A 23,591-nucleotide genomic window follows, 5' to 3' on the forward strand; every position below is an offset into this window, starting at 1 on the left:
GTCCCACCAAAATTGTTTTGATGTGTTTATTCTGAAAACAAACCAGAAGACGATACCAGAGACACGTTAAAGTATATTAATATCAATTCACCTCAATATAAAAGTTAGGTCAGCGTACACAAAAATGTTGGAGGATCTTGCTTTTGCGCTTGGACTGCACATCCGTCTCTCTTTGCAAGAACCAACAGTAGTCACCCATCATGCTCAGAGTGAATTTTCCCCGATATCAGTTTTTCATCACCTTTATTCTTGACTAGCAAAATACCCGCGCTTCGCAGCGGAGAAGTAGTGTGTTAAAGAGGTTATGAAAAAGTAAAGGAAACATTTTAAAAATAACTTAACATGATTGTCAATGTAATTGTGTTGTCATTGTTATGAGTGTTGCTGTCATATATATATACATATACACATATACACACTCATATACACACATATACAGATATATTATATATACATATACACATATATTTTTTATATATATATTTTTTATATATATATATATATATATATATATATATATATATATATATACACATACATACATACATACATATACACACATAGATGCACTTACAATAACATAGAAATCAATATAAACAACATTAACATTATCATATGAGAATATGAAGTAATATATAAGAAGCACATTTCATATAAATATAAATTATTAAACAGTAAAATCTTCTTCTATAATTTGCTACCGTGGCTTTTCGTTGGTCTGTCCAGGATTTTAAATCACCTGTAGCTTGCAAACCGTTTCACCTATTGACTTGAAATCTGGTACACATATAATACGTCACGTCTGCTATCCGCTTTATGGGTGATGATTGTATTACTCTTTTTATCTTTATTTTATTTTAGAATGAACTCCTATCTGCGCACACCAGGGCAGCCGTGGGCAGATGCGTATGGTGTATTCACTCCATGTTATCGTGCATTGCGCTGTCACTGGTATTTTGATAAAAGAATTTGAACAATATTTAAGAAGCATATAAATTATTAAACAGTAAAACATTAACATTTAAGAAGTAAAGTTACATTGAGTACTACTGCAGTGCCTTCGGGTATACCTCATTTTTTGTTTGCCCATTACATGCTTAAATGTATACATTTTTTGGTGTACCTACCCGAGAACACGTGACATATAACCGAGCGTGGGAGAAGCATGGATTTTAAACACGCGTTGAGTTCATCTGCTGGTCTCCCTCGTGGAATAACTGGTAATGTTTGACTAAAATGTAGAGCGAGTAAAACGACATTACCTCCTTTTTTTTTTTTTACGATCTCTGAGATCTTGCTTTTTTCGGTTCAAGGCTTCATAAGCTCTTTTATGTGCCATGGTGTACTTAATAAGTACTAATTATCCCAAACCATGATCTTTGAATGTTGCAAGACTTTCGCCTTGTATGTAGATCGGGGTAATTACATTCATTGCATTCCTAGTCTGAATCACAATCTGATTGTATGGGTGGTTACCTGGCACTGTAGGGTTGCCACCCGTCCTTTAAAATACGGAATCGTGCCGCGTTTGAGAATGAAATTGCGCGTCCCGTTTTGAATCAATACTGGACAGGATTTATCCCGTATTTTTTTTATCATTTTTTTTTTAAAGCAGCGTGTCATGCAAATCATCCCACACGCATTTTATGAAGATGCCTCCTTTCCTACTTTTGATTGGGTAATACTTGATGTCATCATTAGTTTGATTGGTCTTTTTAACTGTCCAGTGAGGAGGGCGTGTCTTTTAAGTAGAGTCTGCAAAGTGTTGGCACTGAGATGTGGCGTCAGCGCCATACTTGAAGCCCCTAACGTTGCGGTCAGCAAGTCGGCTAACATCCGCCATGTGCCGTCTTTCAGTTGCGAGAAGCAGATCATAGAATGGTTGAAACTGTTGCCCCTAACGTTGCGCCACGGCGTGTGGTTCGTTTATACCTCGTGTCTTCTCATTAAACTTTTATCTCGCGAATATGTTATTGCAATCCGCAGCGGGAGCGTTTCTATAAACTTAATTTAAACTTACGTTTTACACCGTGCTTTGTTTCCCTTATGAACATGCTTGTATGCTTCACTCGCTCCGTTCTCAATTGTTTAATTAATTTTTTGCTCTTCGCTGTTTCCGGCTCTTCCTCCATTTTCCCCTACTTCGTTCTTTTATCTCGCGAATATGTTATTGCAATCCTTAACGGGAGCATTTCAATAAACTGATTGAAAATAGTTTTGCATTTACCTTTTTAGTAAAAGGCGAGCTTTTAAGCCTGAGAAATCACCCCGTAAATGCACACGTTTAATTGCACATGTGTTAATATGTATGGTTACACAGTATTAAAAGACAGTGAACAACGTCAGTTACCTTTGTTCCCGCGTTTGATAAAAGGTGAGATTTTAAGCCTGAGAAATCACCCCGTAAATGCACACGTTTAATTGCACATGTGTTAATATGTATGCTTACACAGTATTAAAAGACAGTCAAAAATTAACGTCATTTACCTTCGTTCCCGCGTGTGACTCGTGCTGTAAATCTCTTCCTTGTTTTTAGTTCACGTGATTACGTAGGAGGCGTGATGACGCGATACGTGACTCCGCCTCCTCCATTACAGTGTATGGACAAAAAATATGTTCCAGTTATGACCATTACGCTTTGAATTTTGAAATGAAACCTGCCTAACTTTTGTAAGTAAGCTGTAAGGAATGAGCCTGCCAAATTTCAGCCTTCCACCTACACGGGAAGTTGGAGAATTAGTGATGAGTCAGTCAGTCAGTGAGTGAGTCAGTCAGTGAGGGCTTTGCCTTTTATTATTATAGATTAAATCTTTCCCCGTGCTCATCTCTGACATCGCTTAGATTTGGTGGAAAAACGTCGAGATGAGAATGTAAAAAATGACATCTTCAGTGACATTCTGGATTTCAGGGCCAACAAAAACACCTTCCTTAATTTTGGCTTCACTTTTCTCGAGACCAAACTTATTTCTTAAATGCTGAAACACATTGCCTTTACTGTCCAGTCACCCTAGTTGTCCAACATCATAAGTAAAAAACGGGATGTGCTGGACGAAAACAGTTTTCAGATTTGGAGTCAGCAAGTGAAATTTGTTAAAGTACAGATGAAAGAATCCCAGTAGCCAAAATGCTTGTTGACCAGTGAATTTCATAAAAGCAAAATAGTGCACAGTATTAGCAATAACAATAAGAAGGGAATCCCATACTCGGTTTTCAGTGTTGGCTTGTCAATATGGTTCTCCGAGACCACAAGCCAGCTGCCTGTACAAACAGAGGCAAACATCTCTGCACGCCGCATGATGACTTGGCCAGGTGATGTTGTTATTGTGTGAATCAAAACTAATTAGAGGCATAAAGACTTTTTTACAGGGATGGTGGAACTTGCCCTTTGTATGGTGGGATCATTTTAAAGCACTGCAGGAGGTGGTGGCTAAGACAGTGGTTACTGATTCACTTCCGCCTCTGACTAACGGTGTAACCTTGATTTAACCATCCTTGCCAATTGAAAAAAAAAAAAAAATTGGAAAGAGTTGTAAGAGTGTAATCTGATATAGTAAGTCATCTTGGATATAGATGTTGGCCAAAAATGTAATAGTAATAATAATAATTTTCCCACGGAATAAACTCTTGTACTGCCGGAGGGATTTGCCAGCAGTTCTTAGGAGCGCTCGCAGATAAAATCCTTCCAACTTGTCCTGGAGCCACACCTGTTTTAAACTTCAGAGATCAATTATAGAGTATTTTACTGCTGGAACACATTTAACATAAAATGCTTTTGTTAAACCAGTTTCATCCAGCTTAGGGATGCAGGGGCCATTATGGGAGTAGCTACTTAGGCAGGAACTCAACCTGGACAGGGCACCATTCCACTAAAGTGTGCCACTTTCACACGCACGACTTTAGAGGTTGTGGGAGGAAAGCCAGAAACTGAATGAAAGAAATGTATGTCTGGAATCATAACAATGAAAAAAATAAAGGGATACTTAACAAGGGTATGGTACAGTTACAGCATATCCATTTTTGAAAAGCACATTTTCATCATTAGTTTGCAGACAGAAGAAGCCTCCCTTTCTGTACCTAAGCTAGGCAAGATGATAATATTAGTTTTCATGTGTTTTTTATATTTATACTAGAGGGCTTTGCCCTCTGCTTGCTTCGCTCACCAACCCCCAAGCCTGCGATGCACACCAGCCACTTCACGTACAGTGCATCCAGAAAGTATTCACAGCGCATCACTTTTTCCACATTTTGTTATGTTACAGCCTTATTCCAAAATGGATTAAATTCATTTTTTTCCTCAGAATTCTACACACAACACCTCATAATGACAACGTGAAAAAAGTTTACTTGAGGTTTTTGCAAATTTATTAAAAATAAAAAAATGGAGAAAGCACATGTACATAAGTATTCACAGCCTTTGCCATGAAGCTCAAAATTGAGCTCAGGTGCATCCTGTTTCCCCTGATCATCCTTGAGATGTTTCTGCAGCTTCATTGGAGTCCACCTGTGGTAAATTCAGTTGACTGGACATGATTTGGAAAGGCACACACCTGTCTATATAAGGTCCCACAGTTGACAGTTCATGTCAGAGCACAAACCAAGCATGAAGTCAAAGGAATTGTCTGTAGACCTCCGAGACAGGATTGTCTCGAGGCACATATCTGGGGAAGGTTACAGAAAAATTTCTGCTGCTTTGAAGGTCCCAATGAGCACAGTGGCCTCCATCATCCGTAAGTGAAAGAAGTTCGAAACCACCAGGAGTCTTCCTAGAGCTGGCTGGCCATCTAAACTGAGCAATCGGGGGAGAAGGGCCTTAGTCAGGGAGGTGACCAAGAACCTGATGGTCACTCTGTCAGAGCTCCAGAGATCCTCTGTGGAGAGAGGGGAACCATCCAGAAGGACAACCATCTCTGCAGCAATCCACCAATCAGGCCTGTATGGTAGAGTGGCCAGACAGAAGCCACTCCTTAGTAAAAGGCACACGGCAGCCCGCCTGGAGTTTGCCAAAAGGCACCTGAAGGACTCTCAGACCATGAGAAAGAAAATTCTCTGGTCTGATGAGACAAAGATTGAACTCTTTGGTGTGAATGCCAGGTGTCACGTTTGGAGGAAACCAGGCACCGCTCATCACCAGGCCAATACCATCCCTACAGTGAAGCATGGTGGTGGCAGCATCATGCTGTGGGGATGTTTTTCAGCGGCAGGAACTGGGAGACTAGTCAGGATAAAGGGAAAGATGACTGCAGCAATGTACAGAGACATCCTGGATGAAAACCTGCTCCAGAGCGCTCTTGACCTCAGACTGGGGCGACGGTTCATCTTCCAGCAGGACAACGACCCTAAGCACACAGCCAAGATATCAAAGGAGTGGCTTCAGGACAACTCTGTGAATGTCCTTGAGTGGCCCAGCCAGAGCCCAGACTTGAATCCGATTGAACATCTCTGGAGAGATCTTAAGATGGCTGTGCACCGACTCTTCCCATCCAACCTGATGGAGCTTGAGAGGTGCTGCAAAGAGGAATGGGCGAAACTGGCCAAGGATAGGTGTGCCAAGCTTGTGGCATCATATTCAAAAAGACTTGAGGCTGGAATTGTTACCAAAGGTGCACGGACAAAGTATTGAGGAAAGGCTGTGAATACTTATGTACATGGGATTTCTCAGTTTTGTTATTTTTAATAAATTTGCAAAAACCTCAAGTAAACTTTTTTCACGTTGTCATTATGGGATGTTGTGTGTAGAATTCTGAGGAAAATAAATGAATTTAATCCATTTTGGAATAAGGCTGTAACATAACAAAATGTGGAAAAAGTGATGTGCTGTGAATACTTTCCGGATGCACTGTATGTGGATTTTACTTTTACCAAACAACAAATCTTTTATTTCTTGCGGATAAGCCTCTTCATTGGAAAGAAACACTACTTTTCCCTGATGGCAACACGAATTGGATGATCTACAAGTCTCTGACTTAAACTTTAAAGCCGAACAATATCTACATACTTCTGTCATATCATCTATGTCCATATATTTGATCTCTCTTCGCTGTTCCGTTATTTCACAGAATAATAATTTCCATTTGTTTGCGCTAATGCGATCTTTACTATCATTTTTTGAGACTTTAAAATTTTAGTACTTTCATTATCTCTAACCTGCTCTGCACGTGTATCACGCAAATGTTTTTGAACCTCTTTACGACGTTCTACTTTGTCATCTGCTCTTTGTCTTTTATTTCCAGCCCCGGGCGTGGTTAAATCTCTTGGCACAAAGACTCGTCTCGTTCCAGGCTAAAAAGTTTGGTCTCGTCCCATGATTTTTATATTTTTTATATAATAGAGAGATTTTTTTGTTACCATTGTTCAATTTAATTATTATTTAATCTCTATATATAACTTGTTCTCCTGTGTCCCTTGTATTTTGTGGATGGGACACCAAGAGGCAGGCCATCCTGACAACACAGCTAAAGGACTGTCCTCAGCCTTTATATAGAGAGGGTGGCAATGGATCCTTCAGCAGTGCATTGATTGTCCTTTGAGGGTAGTGCATTATTTTGTGTATTGTTTTTTTTTGCCTGAAGATTTGCATTAGGACTTGTATGCCTTGGATTACAATTTAGGCAAATTCTTATTGTCTACTTTGGTGTTCTTTTGTGCTATTCTTTTGAAATAAATACCGGCATTTATAAAAATTTTGTTTTGGACTTATCTCCAAGCCAGAGGTTTTCATGGTTCATCACCCCTCGTGGGGCATTCCTGAACGGTTTTGGTATTTTTTTGGAATATTTACATTATTTTAAACTTTTGAAGCTAGATCCCCTTTTTGGGCCTGTGTAGGCTGAAGCTTGCCAATTTAGTTTGGAGTTAGGCTACCTCGTGTGAGGCCTATACCATGCAGGCTAGGGAAGTACCTGGCCTGATTTTGTGGATTCTTTGTAGGCTATTTGTTTGTGCACTCAAATTGTAACAATTTATTTCTTCTAGAAACCACGCTGATACTTTCTTCTTCATGATTTCCTCACTTTTCTAATTTGCAGGTGACAGGATTTGACAGTGTGGATGACGAGTCAAAGCACAGTGGTCATATGTTTTCTACTAAGAGTCCCAAGCCTGAGGAATGGAACATTGAGAAGAACCCATCTTATTCTTACTACATCTACTATATGTATGCTAACATCATGGTTATCAACCAGCTTCGCAAGTGAGTCTCACTGCTTATTATTTAATTCACAGTATGGCCAACTGTTTTATTGTCAAGCCTTTTTTGCAAACATGATCAACTCTGATTAGTTATCCATAATATGTAATTTTTATCTGCTCAAAGCCAAGTTCTACTAGATGATAGCAATTAAAATCTGGCTTCATCTCCACTGAGCATGATTTCACTCTTAAACACCGTAGGTCTTCTTCCCTTTCTACCTTTATCAGCAATTGGCCAATTAAGTTCAGTTTATTGAAAACATGAGGTTTACATACCTCTGCAGTGACATTCATGACTCTGGTGACTCTTCCTATGAAGTCAGTAGATGGATTGAGAGAGCATGGGGGGTCATGAGGTCTCTGGAAAGGGGTGTGTGGCGCTCCTGATATCTATGCAGAAGGACGAAGGTCCAAGTCTATAGAGTCCTGGGGCCTCATGTATAAATGGTGTGTACACACAGAAATGTTGCGATCGAACGTTTCCACGCTCAAATCGCGATGTATAAAACCTAAACTTGCCGTAAAGCCACACACTTTTCCACGGTACCTCATGCTCTGGCGTACGCAAATTTCTCCGCTCAGTTTTGCAGACTGGCGGCACCCAGCGTCAAAGCAGTGCTACTGTTCCTGTGTGGTTACCCTTTCTTTCTTAAACCCACATTCCTGACGCAGCTTTATAAATACACTGAAACTAACTGCATATTGTTTATTAGTGTAATGCATCTGATTGTAGGGCGGCATGGTGGCGCAGTGGTAGCGCTGCTGCCTCGCAGTTAGGAGACCTGGGTTCGCTTCCCGGGTCCTCCCTGCGCGGAGTTTGCATGTTCTTCCCGTGTCTGCGTGGGTTTCCTCCGGGCGCTCCGGTTTCCTCCCACAGTCCAAAGACATGCAGGTTAGGTGGATTGGCGATTCTAAATTGGCCCTAGTGCGTGCTTGGTTTGTGTGTGTCCTGTGGTGGGTTGGCACCCTGCCCGGGATTGTTTCCTGCCTTGTGCCCTGTGTTGGCTGGGATTGGCTCCAGCAGACCCCCGTGACCCTGTTTTCGGAGTCAGCGGGTTGGAAAATGGATGGATGGATGGATCTGATTGTAATTAACCTGCAGCAATATAATGGTCTAGGGAATAGCCATAGTATTCCAAATACCATAACTGCTTTAGCATTGTTACTCTCAATGCATCTTCTTCTTTCAGCTGCTCCCGTTAAGGGTTGCCACAGCAGATCATCTTTTTCCATATTACTCTCACTGCACCACTCGGAGTATTTATATCACTGTATCTGAGTGGGGAATCACAGCAGCAGCTGATCGGAAAGAGAATTATCGGTACACAGCATGAAGAAGACGCTGACTCAGCCACAGCAAAACGTTTCAGAGACTTTCCTGTACGAACTTCGCGGTTTAGAAAAAGTTTCATCCCAAGAACTATAAACGCACTCAATCAGTCCATCAAGTGCTCCTTGTAGAACTGTTTGGACTTATAAGTACAATCACCTCACTGTAAACTTGGGATACAGTTATAATATTGCACAACCTGCGCCACTTTATAAAGCGCGTATTTACATACGATGACGATATCATTTTTAAGATGAAATGCAGCAAAATATGTTGATTATATTATACAGATAAAACTTTAACTTCATTTAAATAATCTGTATTGTTAATAATTAAACATGTGAAGACACGGTACCGCAGCGCTAGCTAGTTCATGGATTGTTCCTGCATTGTGTTGCATTCTTGCTCGTGCTGACGCGACACTGGAAGGATACACGGATAGAATAATTAAACATGTACTACGAAGATATTTCAATGTTCCTTAAAAGTTTTGAAGAATCGGCGTTCTAAGCTTGCAGATGGCTTCATGTCTATTACAGAGCTGATTGTGTGGCAATTGGGTATTTGGAGAAAGAAAAGTAAGGACAGGAACTGGGCGTTAGTACATTTGAAAGAGACAGTACTGCTGCAATAAATTATTTCATTGAAGGTCGCGCATGGCGCAGCAAGCCTCTTACGTGAGACATGAACAAGCACTGTGCCACCGTGTTCCCATGTTTAATAACATGCTTTAACTCCTATCATCATGAAAAAGATATCACGTACACATCTCAGTATTTTAATTATTCAGAGAGCTGTAATATCACGAATGTAATGGATTCTGTGTCCTGTCAGAGAAAAAGAAGGCCCGTTTAAGAAGCAGGTAGTGATTCACACACATAGAAGATCAAATACAGAACAAAGCATTTAATGTGCTACTTTAGTTACAATGGGATTTGAGAAACTAGTAAATTAAACGATTTTAAGATGAAGTTTATGATGTTCTACTTTAATGGCAAAATAAACTACGTGATTAAGGTGGAAATTTCGAGATTAAAGTTGACATTTTGTGCTTTTTTCCCACTGTGTGCCTATTTTTTTTGTCTGTACCCTAATAAGCTTTCATATGACACTCAGACGGTGGGCTACGACTTGCCTTTTCACGGAGACTTTGATATGTGATTTTGTGAACTTGAGCTTTCGAGTTTCTCTGACACTCTATCACTTGATCAACTTCATTTTATTGACTATACCACTGTTTAAACCAACAAATAGTACGTGTTTCCTTTGCCTCCATTTGGTATTCGCTGAAATTCTTATATTTTCCCCCGTGCTTTTCCCATTGTCTTTTCACAGAAGGCTATTTATATTGAATTGCATATTCAAAGAGGCGTAATTCTGGGAGGAGTTGGGGCGGGACAGAAGACGCGAGCACGTGCTTTACTTTTCACGCTGATCGGGATTTATGTAGCCGAAGAACGTGGAAGTTTGCGTACGTACAGATTCCTGCATACACACATTCCTGCTTTTGTGCTTACTCCATGTTATAGTGTGAGTTCTACGCACGGCGGTTATGCATGAGGCCCCTGTTGCTGCCTGTTTTGCTATATGGTTGCGAGACATGGACACTATCCAGTGACCTGAGATGAAGACTGGACTCCTTCGGTGTTTCTCCGGAAAATCCTTGGGTACCATTGGTTTGACTTTGTGTTGCTCATGGTGTCCCGAATGAGGCACATTACCTGCATTGTGAGGGAGCGTAAGTTACGGCACTACGACCATGTGCCGCATTTCCCCGAGGGTGATCCGGCTCATAAGATCCTCATTGTTGGGGACCCAAGTGTCTGGACCAGGCCAAGGGGTCACCCATGTAACATCGGGCTGTGGCAGATAGAGGGTCATTACTGGAGGGTGGGACTGGACCGCGTGTCTGCTTGGGGGGATTGCCAACCAGGATCCAGAGTTGTCTCGTTGTGTAGTGGGGTACCAGTGCATGTTCCTCAGCTTGACTTGACTTGATGTGGACGAGCAGGATGTCATCCTTAATGGTTAATTAATAAAGAACTTAACATTTGAGAAATGAATACTGTTTTGCTTTCCTGTGAAAGTTTCATTAATAATTTAATGAAAACATGCCAGTAGCATTGTACATGTAATGTTGTGCTCGTAATTTTACACAGCCTGGCAGAATTTGTTAAATATTGGCCATCGTTTGGCATTACAACAAATGATTCTGGCAGTTGTGGCTGAAATCGCGGTTGGTCTACTTGACCGTGGCTTGGTAACAGCAGAACCCCTAACTATCCACTTTGTTATCAGAGTCTGTACACTACTGACAGACATTTTCTGATCTGTGGATATCTTTTTATATCCTTTTACTGATTTATACAAATTAACAATCTTTTCTCGCAGATCTTCTAACAGTTTTTTTTCTGCTTTCCCCATCGCTTGCTATCCAGCAAAGTCAGTGCAGCGCTGCATGAATTTAAATTGACTATTTATACAAAGTCACTGATTACAGGTGTGGACCCTCTCACTTTATTACCCTTAATTTGAACCTGTGTGTGTCGACTTGTGTGTATCTTATTAGCCCCAACATTCAAGGGTGTGTAAATGTTTGAACAGGCCCATTTGGGGGATTTCAGTTATCATTGTGATTTTAAAAGGGTGTGCACAATTGGGTGATAATAAATTGATGAGCCTGAGCACGCTCCCTAATTAAAAGGAAAAAGTTCTGCGTAATTACTTACAGTGCATCCGGAAAGTATTCACAGCACATCACTTTTTCCACATTTTCTTATGTTACAGCCTTATTCCAAAATGGATTAAATTCATTTTTTCCTCAGAATTCTGCACACAACACCCCATAATGACAACGTGAAAAAAGTTTACTTGAGATTTTTGTAGTACTAGGGTGTTGTACCGTGTTAGCCATTATGAATGTAGAGAAAAGCCAAGCAAAATGACACCTTTTATTGGCTAACTAAAAAGATTACAATATGCAAGCTTTCGAGGCAACTCAGGCCCCTTCTTCAGGCAAGATGTAATGAAACTTGAGGTTTTTACAAATTTATTAAAAATAAAAAAACTGAGAAATCTCATGTACATAAGTATTCACTGCCTTTGCTCAATACTTTGTCGATGCAACTCTGGCAGCAATTACAGCCTCAAGTCTTTTTGAATATGATGCCACAAGCTTGGCACACCTATCCTTGGCCAGTTTCGCCCATTCCTCTTTGCAGCACCTCTCAAGCTCCATCAGGTTGGATGGGAAGCGTCGGTGCACAGCCATTTGAAGATCTCTCCAGAGATGTTCAATCGGATTCAAGTCTGGGCTCTGGCTGGGCCACTCAAGGACATTCACAGAGTTGTCCTGAAGCCACTCCTTTGATATCTTGACTGTGTGCTTAGTGTCGTTGTCCTGCTGGAAGATGAACCGTCGCCCCAGTCTGAGGTCAAGAGCGCTCTGGAGCAGGTTTTCATTCAGGATGTCTCTGTACATTGCTGCAGTTATCTTTCACTTTATCCTGACTAGTCTCCCAGTCCCTGCTGCTGAAAAACATCCCCACAGCATGATGCTGCCACCACCATGCTTCACTGTAGGGATGGTGCCAGGTTTCCTCCAAACATGACGCTTGGCATTCACACCAAAGAGTTCAATCTTTGTCTCAGAGATGGTTGTCCTTCTGGAAGGTTCTCCTCTCTCCACAGAGGGCCTCTGGAGCTCTGACAGAGTTACCATCAGGTTCTTGGCCACCTCCCTGACTAAGGCCCTTCTCCCCCCGATCGCTCAGTTTAGATGGCCGGCCAACTCTAGCAAGAGTCCTGGTGGTTTCAAACTTCTTCCACTTATGGATGATGGAGGCCACTGTGCTCATTGGGACCTTCAAAGCAGCAGAAATTTTTCTGTAACCTTCCCCAGATTTGTGCCTTGAGACAATCCTGTCTCGGAGGTCTACAGACAATTCCTTTGACTTCATGCTTGGTTTGTGCTCTGACATGGACTGTCAACTGTGGGACCTTATATAGACAGGTGTGTGCCTTTCCAAATCATGTCCAACCAACTGAATTTACCACAGGTGGACTCCAATGAAGCTGCAGAAACATCTCAAGGATGATCAGGGGAAACAGGATGCACCTGAGCTCAATTTTGAGCTTCATGGCAAAGGCTGTGAATACTTATGTACATGTGCTTTCTCATTTTTTTTTATTTTTAATAAATTTGCAAAAATTTCAAGTAAACTTTTTTAACGTTGTCATTATGGGGTGTTGTGTGTAGAATTCTAAGGAAAAAAAAGAATTTAATCCATTTTGGAATAAGGCTTTAACATAACAAAATGTGGAAAAAGTGATGCGCTGTGAATACTTTCCAGATGCACTGTATTTCCAAACAGTGGTCAATATTTCACAAATTCCGCCAGGGTATGTAAACTGATGAGCACAACTATATACTGTATAGCACCCAGAATTTTAACCGCATTCACATATACACTCTCTGGGCACAGTATTACCAGCCCGGCACACCACACTGGCCATTACAGAGCTGTCGAAGGATGTCAGTTGCCACATTAAAGGAAGTCTCCTAAGGAAGAAGAGCCTGCTCTGCCCTTTCTTCTCAGTTCCTCTGTGTTATGAGACCAATCCAACCTGTCTTTGATGTGGATCCGCAAGTACTAATAGGAGTGCACCGCCTCTACATCCACTCCTTGAATAACAACAACAACAACATTTATTTCTATAGCTCATTTTCATACAAATTATGTAGCTCAAAGTGCTTTACATGATGAAGAAATAAAAATAAGACAAAATAAATAAGAATTAAAATTAGGGAACACTAATTAACATAGAATAAAAGTAAGGCCCGATGGCCAGGGAGGACAGAAAAAACAAAAAAAAACTCCAGACGGCTGGAGAAAAATAAAATAAAATCTGCAGGGGTTCTGAGACCACGAGACCACCCAGCCCCCTCTATGCATTCTACCTAACATCAATGACCTCAATCAGTCCTCATGGTATTCAGGGATCACATGGAATAACTTGATGATGACAGTCATGGGGACTTCTGGCCTTTAATCCATCAATGTAAGGACATCACTTTGCTTTGATCAGGTGGTGGTGGTGCAGATCAGCACCACAGAAAACCAGAAAAAGAACAGAAGAGAAAGTAGGGGTTAGTACGGATTTTAGAGCCACCATGAATAATAATGATAATTAATTGAATATACAGAGCATCAAGATTAAACTAAGATGAAGCTATGAGAAAGCCATGTTAAAGTAATGTGTTTTCAGCAGTGTTTTAAAGTGCTCCACCGTATCAATTTCTATCGGTCAGCTATTCCAGATTTTAGGTGCATAACAGCAGAAGGCCGCCTCACAACTTCTTTTAAGTTTAGCTCTAGGAATTTTAAGCTGACGTATATATATGTACTGTATATATTCAAAATATTTTTTACAAATTCTGGTTTTATTGTATTATGACTCACATATCAAGATAATATTATATTGTAATATTCCTTAAAATCATTTTTGATTTCTGATTCTTTTTACCATCCTTGTGCACTTGATTACCAGTGGAAATGTTAGAAAAAAAGAATCCGTAAAAATAAAGAGCATTCAGGTACGGATGGGGCTTTAGTGTAACATTGTCTTTTCTGTGTACCTCAGGCAGCGAGGGATGAACACCTTCCTGTTCCGTCCACACTGCGGTGAAGCCGGTGCGGTGACTCATTTGCTGGCTTCTTTCATGACTGCTGACAACATCTCCCATGGTCTCAACCTTAAAAAGGTCAGTCAGGTCTTAATATTATAAAATGTGTTTACATTGTAAATACAATCTGAATAAGGGAGAGACAGCGTACGATAGTTCTGTATAAATACTGTAGTGCTGCGGCCGTGTCGTCTGCTAAGCGCACTTTCAGTGGCCGTGGCCAGCTGGTTGAAGCCTCATCACGTGTTCACCATTATTGCATGCGGTTGAATCTAAATGTGTAGCAGAGGTGCAAAGAAGATTTTGTATTAAAAGATAAGTTTGGTATTTTTCAAGTAAAAGTTATTTCTTTACAAAGAGGGCATATAAGTGTTTGTCACGCAAAATCGTGCTCCAAACATCTGGGTTTTCTATAAATTTAAAGAATCATTTTACCGACACTGGTGCTTGACATTGGAACTAATGGAGCGCATGGCCATTCATACTAACCTTTTAAAAATCATCACATCTTTGATGTACACCTGTTTTAAAATATATTTATCTCAACATTATTAAACCTTTACTAAGCCTTTACACTGGTAGCGATGGACTTCAGGAACCTATTTCCTGTTTTGAATGAACATTATTGTCAAAGCTAGCATAGCAAAACAGCCATTTATTAAAATGGGTTTAATGGTACAATGGTGAGTCCATCTCATCATATCGACTGTGTTGTGCATTTGCATACCATTGGATATGCTTGAAATCCCTTGTAGATGCCACATGGGCTGGAAGGGCATCCCAGCCAGGAGAGGGGATGGTTCCTTACCCGGACGGGAGACGCCTAATAGGCAGATAAGCATCCCGGCCGGGGAGGAAGAAGGGATCAGACCCGAAAGGAAGGACCAAAAGGGATGGACAGACAGCCCACTGGGAAAGAAAGACGTCGATCGAGGCTTTTTATTCCCCCAGCACGCTAGATGGCAGCAGCCCTGGATCTTGATGCCCAGTAGGAAACCAGAAAGGCATGCTGGGAAATGTAGTCTGGCAGAGCAGACCTGCTGGAGTCACTGGGTCAGCTACTTGAAGCTAAGCATGTTTGGGCCCGGCTAGTACTTAGATGGGAGACCATCTAGGAAAAGCTTGGGTTGCTGCTGCAAGAGGTGTCGGCAAGACCAGCAGGGGGCACCCAGTGGTTTGTGTGTGGATCCCAATGTCCCAGTGCGGTGATTAGGGGTAACAGTGATGTTAAAATGGAGCTGTCCTTCAGATGAGATGTAAAACTGAGGTCCTGTGGTCATAGAAGGTCCCTGGGCAACCTTCGTTAAGAGTAGGGTGTATCCCAATGTTCAGGCTAAATTGCCCACCACGGCCCAGTCATTCTGGCCCCCTAATAATTCCCTGTCTCTAATCGTCTCTCTCTCTCACCACTCCACCACCTAATAGGTAATGTGTGGTGAGCGTACTGGTGCAAAAATGGTTACCATTGCTTCATCCATGTGGATGTTGCAAATTGGTTGTATGGTGGTTGAAGAGGCTCCCCACACTTTGAGTAGTGATAATAGCTCTATATAAATGTAATGAATTATTATTATTATTTATCGGAAATTGCTGCCCTAACATCACGCCAGGGTATGGATGCCTTAAAGTTGGGAGGTTTTATCGCTTCATAGTATGCTTTTAAGATAGGAACGCATGTGAAACAATATGTTGTGCTGACGCTTGTCTTTTATATTTCCTTTTTCCAGAGCCCAGTCCTCCAGTATTTGTACTTTCTGACCCAGATTCCTATCGCCATGTCCCCTTTGAGTAATAACAGCCTTTTCCTGGAATATGCCAAGAACCCGCTGCTGGAGTTCCATCAGAAGGGCCTCGTCATTTCTCTTTCCACTGATGATCCGATGCAGTTCCACTACACTAAGGTGGGTGAATGAGTTTGGAGGGTGGATGTGAAGGACAATCCAAAGTCAATCAATACACACTGCTTATGTCATGTGCCAACAGAGCCCAAGACAGCTAATAACAGATTTAAGATTAAAATAAGTGAACTCCTCCTCAAGAAATCTTAGGGTGGTGTATGGAGCATAGAGTGTCATTACATCAGGCTTTTTTAGCGTGGATCTTAGAAAACATCATCTTATCTAAAACATCATGTTATCGAAAGGGTCTGACCGAATGACCAGACTGAGAAGCCAGAAGAAAAGCTGGGGTGCCAGCCATGCTACCCGGCTTAAGAAAAAGGATCCATGCCCTTGGCACTTGCTTAAAGGGGGGCGGGGGGGGAATGGGGGTGTGTGTGTGTTTCCTTTACTATGGCATGACAGCGGGAGCTCTGTCTCAGTTAAGATCCTGGTTTCAAAAGAATTCCTCCTTTGTTTTTTGTTTTTTTATGGCATCCTGGGCAGAAGGGGCGGGGCTAGCTGTCACCCTTGGTTACCTTGTCAAAAGTGCGGTTGAAAGACTAGAAGTGTTTAGCACCCGCGCCCCCTCTTGTCCCTAGATGGTACTGCTTACCATCTCAGAGCCAGTGAAGGTGATCCCCAGGCCAGAACTCAGAATAAAACTGTCCTGTATCATTCTCTCATTGTGCAATATAGACCTTAAATGCAATTTGTACATTTTGTAAAGTACTTTTATTACTATTCGGTTTGTTATTATTTTCCTTTGTAAAAGTGACAAAGACAATATCTATCTATCTATCTATCTATCTATCTATCTATCTATCTATCTATCTATCTATCTATCTATCTATCTATCTATCTATCTATCTATCCTGCCGACTATACTAAAATCAATATCTATCTATCTATCTATCTATCTATCTATCTATCTATCTATCTATCTATCTATCTATCTATCTATCTATCTATCTATCCTGCCGACTATACTAAAATCAATATCTATCTATCTATCTATCTATCTATCTATCTATCTATCTATCTATCTATCTATCTATCTATCTATCTATCTATCTATCTATCTATCTATCTATCTATCTATCTATCTATCTATCTATCTATCAAAATGGACCTGCCAGCTATCCACTACATTAGTGAAGACTGAAAACTTAGTAAGGAATACCAAATACATTTGAAGGATGTAATTTTAATATCCTCACACGGGCTCTAACTAATTTACAGCTTTGAAGATGATCGCTCCAAGCATATTACTTATTATTTGGCTGACACGTTTATCCAGGGTGACTTACAACATTTCAGGCACAATGAAGTACATTTCCTTTGTTTTGGCAGGTGAAGTGACTTGCTCATGGTGACACAGTGTTAGAAGCAGGATTTGAAACTACAACCTCAGGGTTTGAAGTTTAAAAGCTTTAAACACACGTATGACGTGGTTAATGCAGATTTCAAACTTGACGACCGCTTGCTGATTCCTTCATCTGATAGCAACAAAATAAAATATCTACGGAGGAAATAGGATGTCTTGAACTATGCTGAATGACTCTGCAAGGAAATGTCATGTTAGTGCAGAATAATCATTCTTCATATTTCTTGAACATGAACAGGAGCCACTGATGGAAGAATACGCCATTGCAGCCCAGGTGTTCAAACTCAGCACTTGTGACTTGTGTGAAATCTCCCGGAGCAGCGTCCTGCAGAGTGGTCTCTCTCACGAGGTACAGTATGGCTTGAGGATGGTGGGGCAGTGGTGTTTTGTAATGTAGATACTGCGTGACTAGACTGATAAGGTGTGCATCGTGGGAAAAGAGAAAGGAAAAAAGCTTCAAATTATACTTGACTCAATTGGGCAGCAGCATATTTTACTTGTTGACATGAGTCCTTGTGCAGGCTCTTTCAAACTGACACTGAGAGATTTGTTCAAGCATACCCTGTTTCATGTGTGTCTGCACAATTTACAATTCTGTTCAATTCAATTCATTTTTTATTGTCCCAAGAGGGAAATTTGGTTTGTCAGCAGGCTTTACAGAAGAGACCATGACGTGACAATAAAACATATCACAAAGAACACATACATTTAGTACAAATAAATATAATACAGCAGTGAGCATAATACTTATGGTGAAACATTAGATCAGACATATTAGCCTTAATAATAATACGCCAACACTGATGCAAATGTTAACTGTTGCAGTGGGCCGAATGATGAGGCAGGGCAAAAACCCATTTAATTCTGTGACTAATAGGGGAGGGTGCAGCACCCTAAACCCCAACCACAATGACACAAGTCTCTCTCTCTCTTTTATTCCTCCATTCCTTCCAGACAAGTTTGATCAGTTCCTCTCTTTACTCAGACTCGCCTGGACAAGGCAGTGTGCTTCTTTTTATTGAAGACCTAGCAGTACTTCTGTGCTCATTGGAATCATTTCCGTGTGATACAGAAGTCCCATAAAGTAAGGAGCGTAACTCCCTGGAGCTCTCTCTCTGGTGGCACCTGTGGAAAACCCAGCAGAGCTTCCCCCCACTGGACTACAGTTCCCAGCATTCTTTGGGGGTGTCCAAATGGGTACTGAAGCCCAGGGATGCTGCCATCTAGCAGGTTGGGCAGGCATACAGCCTTGATACGGAGCCTCCCCCGGCTGGTTAGGGGGAATCCGGTCAATCCCAATGCCAGCCCATGCATGCTGTCCTTTACAATTTCAACACAAATTTGATTAGATTGGATTATATTAGATAAACTCTAAACTCTAACCAGCTTTACTGCTAGCGAAACAAGAAAAGTAGGTCCCCTCTACCATTCAAATTGCAACACCAGCCAGTCTACGTTAGAAGAAGCAAAGGAGCTACACCACCTGCAGTTCAGAACAGGTCATCCACATGAAGCTAAAGATGTTCAGGCCTGGCCAGTACTTGGATGGGAGACCATCTAGGAGAAGATTAGGTTGCTGCTGGAAGATGTGTTGGTGAGGCCAGCAGGGGGTGCTTACCCTATGGTCTTTGTGTGGATCCCAATGCCCCAGTGCAGTGACAGGGACACTGTGCTATAAAAATGGCACTGTCCTTCAGATGAAACGTAAAATGAAGGTCCTGACTCTCTGTGGTCATAAAAGATCTTTAGGCAGCCATTGTAAAGAGTAGGGTGTATCCCAATGTCCAGGCTAAATTCTGCCCTCTGTGGACACCAGGGGGCACTCCAGCACCTCAGACACCCAACACAAACTGGCACGGACACAAGTTAAAATCACAAAGAGTCTTTATTTGTGGGAAACTCTTTAAAACAAGCATTTCCCACCACCACAGCCACAAGTATATGTAATATGCACAATTTTCGGCACAATAAAGCAACTCTTTTTCTCTTTCTCTCTGTCACTGCCTCCTCCACTCCTTCTCACATCCTTTGTCCACCTTTCTCCTGACTCTGGCTCATCCATCTGAAGCAGGCAGCTCCTTTTATCTTCTACCCAGGAGTACTTTCAGTCTTCCATACATGTTTTCCGAAAGCACTTCTGTGTAAGACAGAAATCCCATGACTCAGGGCTCCCCAGTGCCTGTAGCCCAATGACCGGGGGCAACCACAGAATCCAACTGGGCTGAGATGAAGAACTCCATGTCCCATGCTACCCTGTGGGAATCTGAGGCACTGCTGCAACCCAAGAGGGTTGCCATCTAGCGCTCCGGGGGAGATAATGCCCTGTGCATACTCTCTCCCTTGGTCATTCCATTCTGAGGGCATCCAGGCTGGGTAAGCCTGCTGGCCGTCCTTCACACCCCCTAATGATCCCCTGTCTCTAATTGGCTATCACTTTCTTACCACTTCACCACCTATTAGCTTACTGGTGCAAAAATGGCTGCCGTCGCATCATTCAGGTGGATACTGCACATTAGCGGTGGTTGAAGTGGCTCCCGCTCACTATGTAATACACTTTGAGTGGTGAGAAAAGCACTTCCACAGAGTTACTACCAAGGCAGGACTTGCCAACAAACTTTGGAAGGACGACTAGAAGAGACTTCCTTCAGGGAATGTAATATGTAAAAAAAATATTTGCATTCAGTTAGATTTTCATTCATGTCCTGCTCTTCGGGTTGTTGTTCTCCTGCTTCTTCTCAAAGACATGTGGGTTAGGTTGGTTGGTAATTCCAAACTGGGCCGGTGCGAGTGTAAGTGTGTACGTAATCCTGCAATGGTATGTGCCACCCTGTCCAGTACTGGTTTCTGTGCTTTGCTCGAAGCAACAGGGTTGCACGATGGACCCCAGGGGATGCTGATTTGTTATGTTGTGTTTTATGTAATTTAGTAGTTGCTTATTATTCCATGGGCGGCACGGTGGCGCAGTGGTAGCGCTGCTGCCTCGCAGTTAGGAGACCTGAGGTTCGCTTCCCGGGTCCTCCCTGCGTGGAGTTTGCATGTTCTCCCCGTGTCTGTGCGGGTTTCCTCCCACAGTCCAAAGACATGCAGGTTAGGTGGATTGGTGATTCTCAATTGACCCTAATGTGTTTGTGCTTGGTGTGTGGGTGTTTGTGTGTGTGTCCTGCGGTGGGTTGGCACCCTGCCCGGGATTGGTTCCTGCCTTGTGCCCTGTGTTGACTGGGATTGGCTCCAGCAGACCCCCGTGACCCTGTGTTCGGATTCAGCAGGTTGGAAAATGGATGGATGGATGGATGGATTATTATTCCACTATAATAACATAAGTTTTTCAAGTGATCCCAAAGTGCCTTTTTGACACACACTATCTGAGGAAATTTTTAAAAACACTTCTAGGTAGGACTTCCTTTTGCTCTCTAAATGGCCTCAGTTCTTCATGCCATGGGTTCCACAAGATTATGGAAACGTTCCTTTGAGATTCTGGTCCATGTTGATGTGACTGCATCACAAAACGTCTGCAGATTTCAGGCTGCTGATCTCCTGTTCTTCCACATCTCAAAGGTCTGAGATCTACTGGCTGGGAAGGCCACTGAAGAACGCTGAACACATTGCCATGTTCATGAAACCAGTTTGTATTGTGACATGGTGCCTTGTCATGCTGGAAGCAGCCATTAGAAGATGGGTCAATTGCAGGCCATGAAAGGGTGCACGTGGTCTTGTGAAGTACTCAAAATGAGCGCCACTCAAACAATGATTAATGGTATTAATGGGCTCAATGTGTGTTAAGAAAACCATTATCCCAGCACCACAAGCCTGGATGGTTGGCACAAGGCAGGTGTATGTATTCATTCTGTTGGCACCAAATGTTGACCATACCATATGTGTGTGACACAGAAGACATTGAGACTCATCAGACCAGGCTGCATCTCTTCAGTTTTCAACTGTTCAGTTTGGGTGAGTCGGTGCCCACTGCAGCCCCAACTTTCTTTTCTTGGCTGACAAGAGTGAAACCCGACTTGGTCTTCTGCTGTTGTAGCCCATCCACCTCAAGGTCTGACATGCTGTGCATTCTGAGATGCTTTTCTGCTCACCACAGTTGGTTATCTCAGTTACTGTTGCCTTTCTGTCAGCTCGACGCAGTCTGGCCATTCTCCTCTGGCCTCTGTCATCACTAAGGTGTCTTCTTCCAACAGAACTGACGCTCACTGGATGTTTTTGGTTTTTTGCATCATTCTGAGTAAACTGTAGATGCTGCTGTGTGTGATAATCTATCCATCCATCCATTTTCCAACCCGCTATATTCCTAACTACAGGGTCACGGGGGTCTGCTGGAGCCAATCCCAGCCAACACAGGGCACAAGGCAGGAACCAATCCTGTGCAGGGTGCCAACCCACCTCAGGACACAAACAAACACGTCCATACACCAAGCACACACTAGGGACAATTTAGAATCGCCAGTCCACCTAACCTGCATGTCTTTGGACTGTGGGAGGAAACCGGAGCGCCCGGAGGAGACACGGGGAGAACATGCAGACTCCATGCAGGGAGGACCCGGGAAGCGAACCCAGGTCTCCCATCTGCGAGGCAGCAGTGCTACCCACTGCGCCACCGTGCCACAGTGATAATCTAAGGAGATCAAAATTTAATAGAAAATACACAGATCAGCCCGTCTGGCACCAACAATCATGCTATGGTGGAAATCACAGAGGTCACATTTTGTCCCCATTCTGGCGTTTGATGTGAACATGAACTGAAGCTCCTGACCTGTATTTGCAGGATTTTATGCATTGTGCTGCTGCCACATGATTGGCTAATTAGATAATTGAATGGATAAGCAGGCATACGGGTGTTCCTAATAATTTGTCCAGTAAATGTATAACAACACAATGAAATCAAAATAATATCCATTATTGACACATTTTAATAATTTTCTTTTTAAACTCTTTACTTGTATTTTCTCCTCAGGAAAAAGTTCGCTTTTTGGGAGAGAATTACATGAAGGAAGGTCCAGAGGGCAACGACATCCGCAAAACCAACGTGGCTCAGATCCGAATGGCCTACCGCTACGAGACCATCTGCTACGAGCTTGGCCTTGTTGTTGATGGGCTCAAACAAGCAGAGTAACTTTTCTTCTGCGTTCCCCCCTCCCACCAACCCACCAGTGATAGGCCTCTTATTGGACACTTTCACAAACCCAAAATTTAAATTTTAGCATTTTGTGTTTATTTATTTTTTTCCTATTTTCCCCCATTGTTAGATTGACTCCCATTTTTGAAATGACAGAATATGAACAAAGGTTACACATTTTTGCCCTCAGGAAATTGGTTTCTACTGTACTGATGATGGAGAAAATAAATGTGAAATTTAAATACAATCCATGTGTTTTTCCATTTTTTTTTAATTGATTGTTCAGTTATTTTAAATAACAAAGCTTTCTAATGAGACCCATAAAAGAATTTCCAGCTTACCAGTTTTCCTTATGTTGGTTTAATGCATGAGACTGGGCCAGGCATTTAAGTCATTTTGGTAGGCTGTTTATTCTTGGCCTTTTAAAACACCTCTCAAGCCATTTGCTTTTCTTGGATTTCACTTTTGGGTTGCCTCCCTGAACTGTAAGGTTCTTCACCCCACTGCTGCCATGTCTGGCACATGAAATAAAAATGGAGAGGCTCCTGTACTGTGCCTCCCATCTCATGTGCCCATGCTACAACTCTGAACTTGTACTGAAAGTGAGCAGCCACCTCAAGGACAAAACGGCTGTGAGTTAAAGCCCAGGACCTTTAATGTACACCGCCAACGTACAAAATAGATACGATATCACCAGAAAAGACAAACATACTCTGCCATTGGCTTATTGCAAAATCTACATGTGAAGACATCGCCAGGGATTACAAACGGAGCAAATACTTCAATAAAGAAGACTGCAGAGATTATCTGGACAAAACACAACGGAAAGAGGCGTGGGGTTTGGGATTCAAGGGGGCTTGGTGGGGGAAAAAGGAGGATTTAGTGGAAAAAAAACACAACTGGATGGGGCGGAGATCAAACAGCTCAGCAGGTAACTTAAGTATATATGTTAGGGAAATGCACAAAAGAAAAACGTGAAACATGAAAGACTGTTAGTGAGA

General features: G+C 42.1%; 1 protein-coding gene across 3 annotated transcripts in view; it reads left to right on the forward strand.

Annotated features, from left to right (window-relative positions):
• The window catches only part of ampd1 (adenosine monophosphate deaminase 1 (isoform M)), a 133,377-nt gene extending 110,540 nt beyond the window's left edge, over positions 1 to 22,837 (forward strand). For all 3 annotated transcript variants that reach the window (XM_028796444.2, XM_028796442.2, XM_028796443.2), the window contains 5 exons: positions 7,026 to 7,189; positions 14,162 to 14,282; positions 15,932 to 16,105; positions 17,707 to 17,817; positions 22,429 to 22,837. In XM_028796444.2, coding sequence (XP_028652277.1) covers positions 7,026 to 7,189; positions 14,162 to 14,282; positions 15,932 to 16,105; positions 17,707 to 17,817; positions 22,429 to 22,587 — 729 coding nt within the window. In that variant the 3' untranslated portion in view covers positions 22,588 to 22,837. The remainder of the gene's footprint in view (positions 1 to 7,025; positions 7,190 to 14,161; positions 14,283 to 15,931; positions 16,106 to 17,706; positions 17,818 to 22,428) is intronic.
• The last annotated feature ends 754 nt before the right edge of the window (positions 22,838 to 23,591 follow it).

This window comes from Erpetoichthys calabaricus, chromosome 3 (genome assembly GCF_900747795.2).
Source record: "Erpetoichthys calabaricus chromosome 3, fErpCal1.3, whole genome shotgun sequence".
NCBI lineage: Eukaryota > Metazoa > Chordata > Cladistia > Polypteriformes > Polypteridae > Erpetoichthys > Erpetoichthys calabaricus.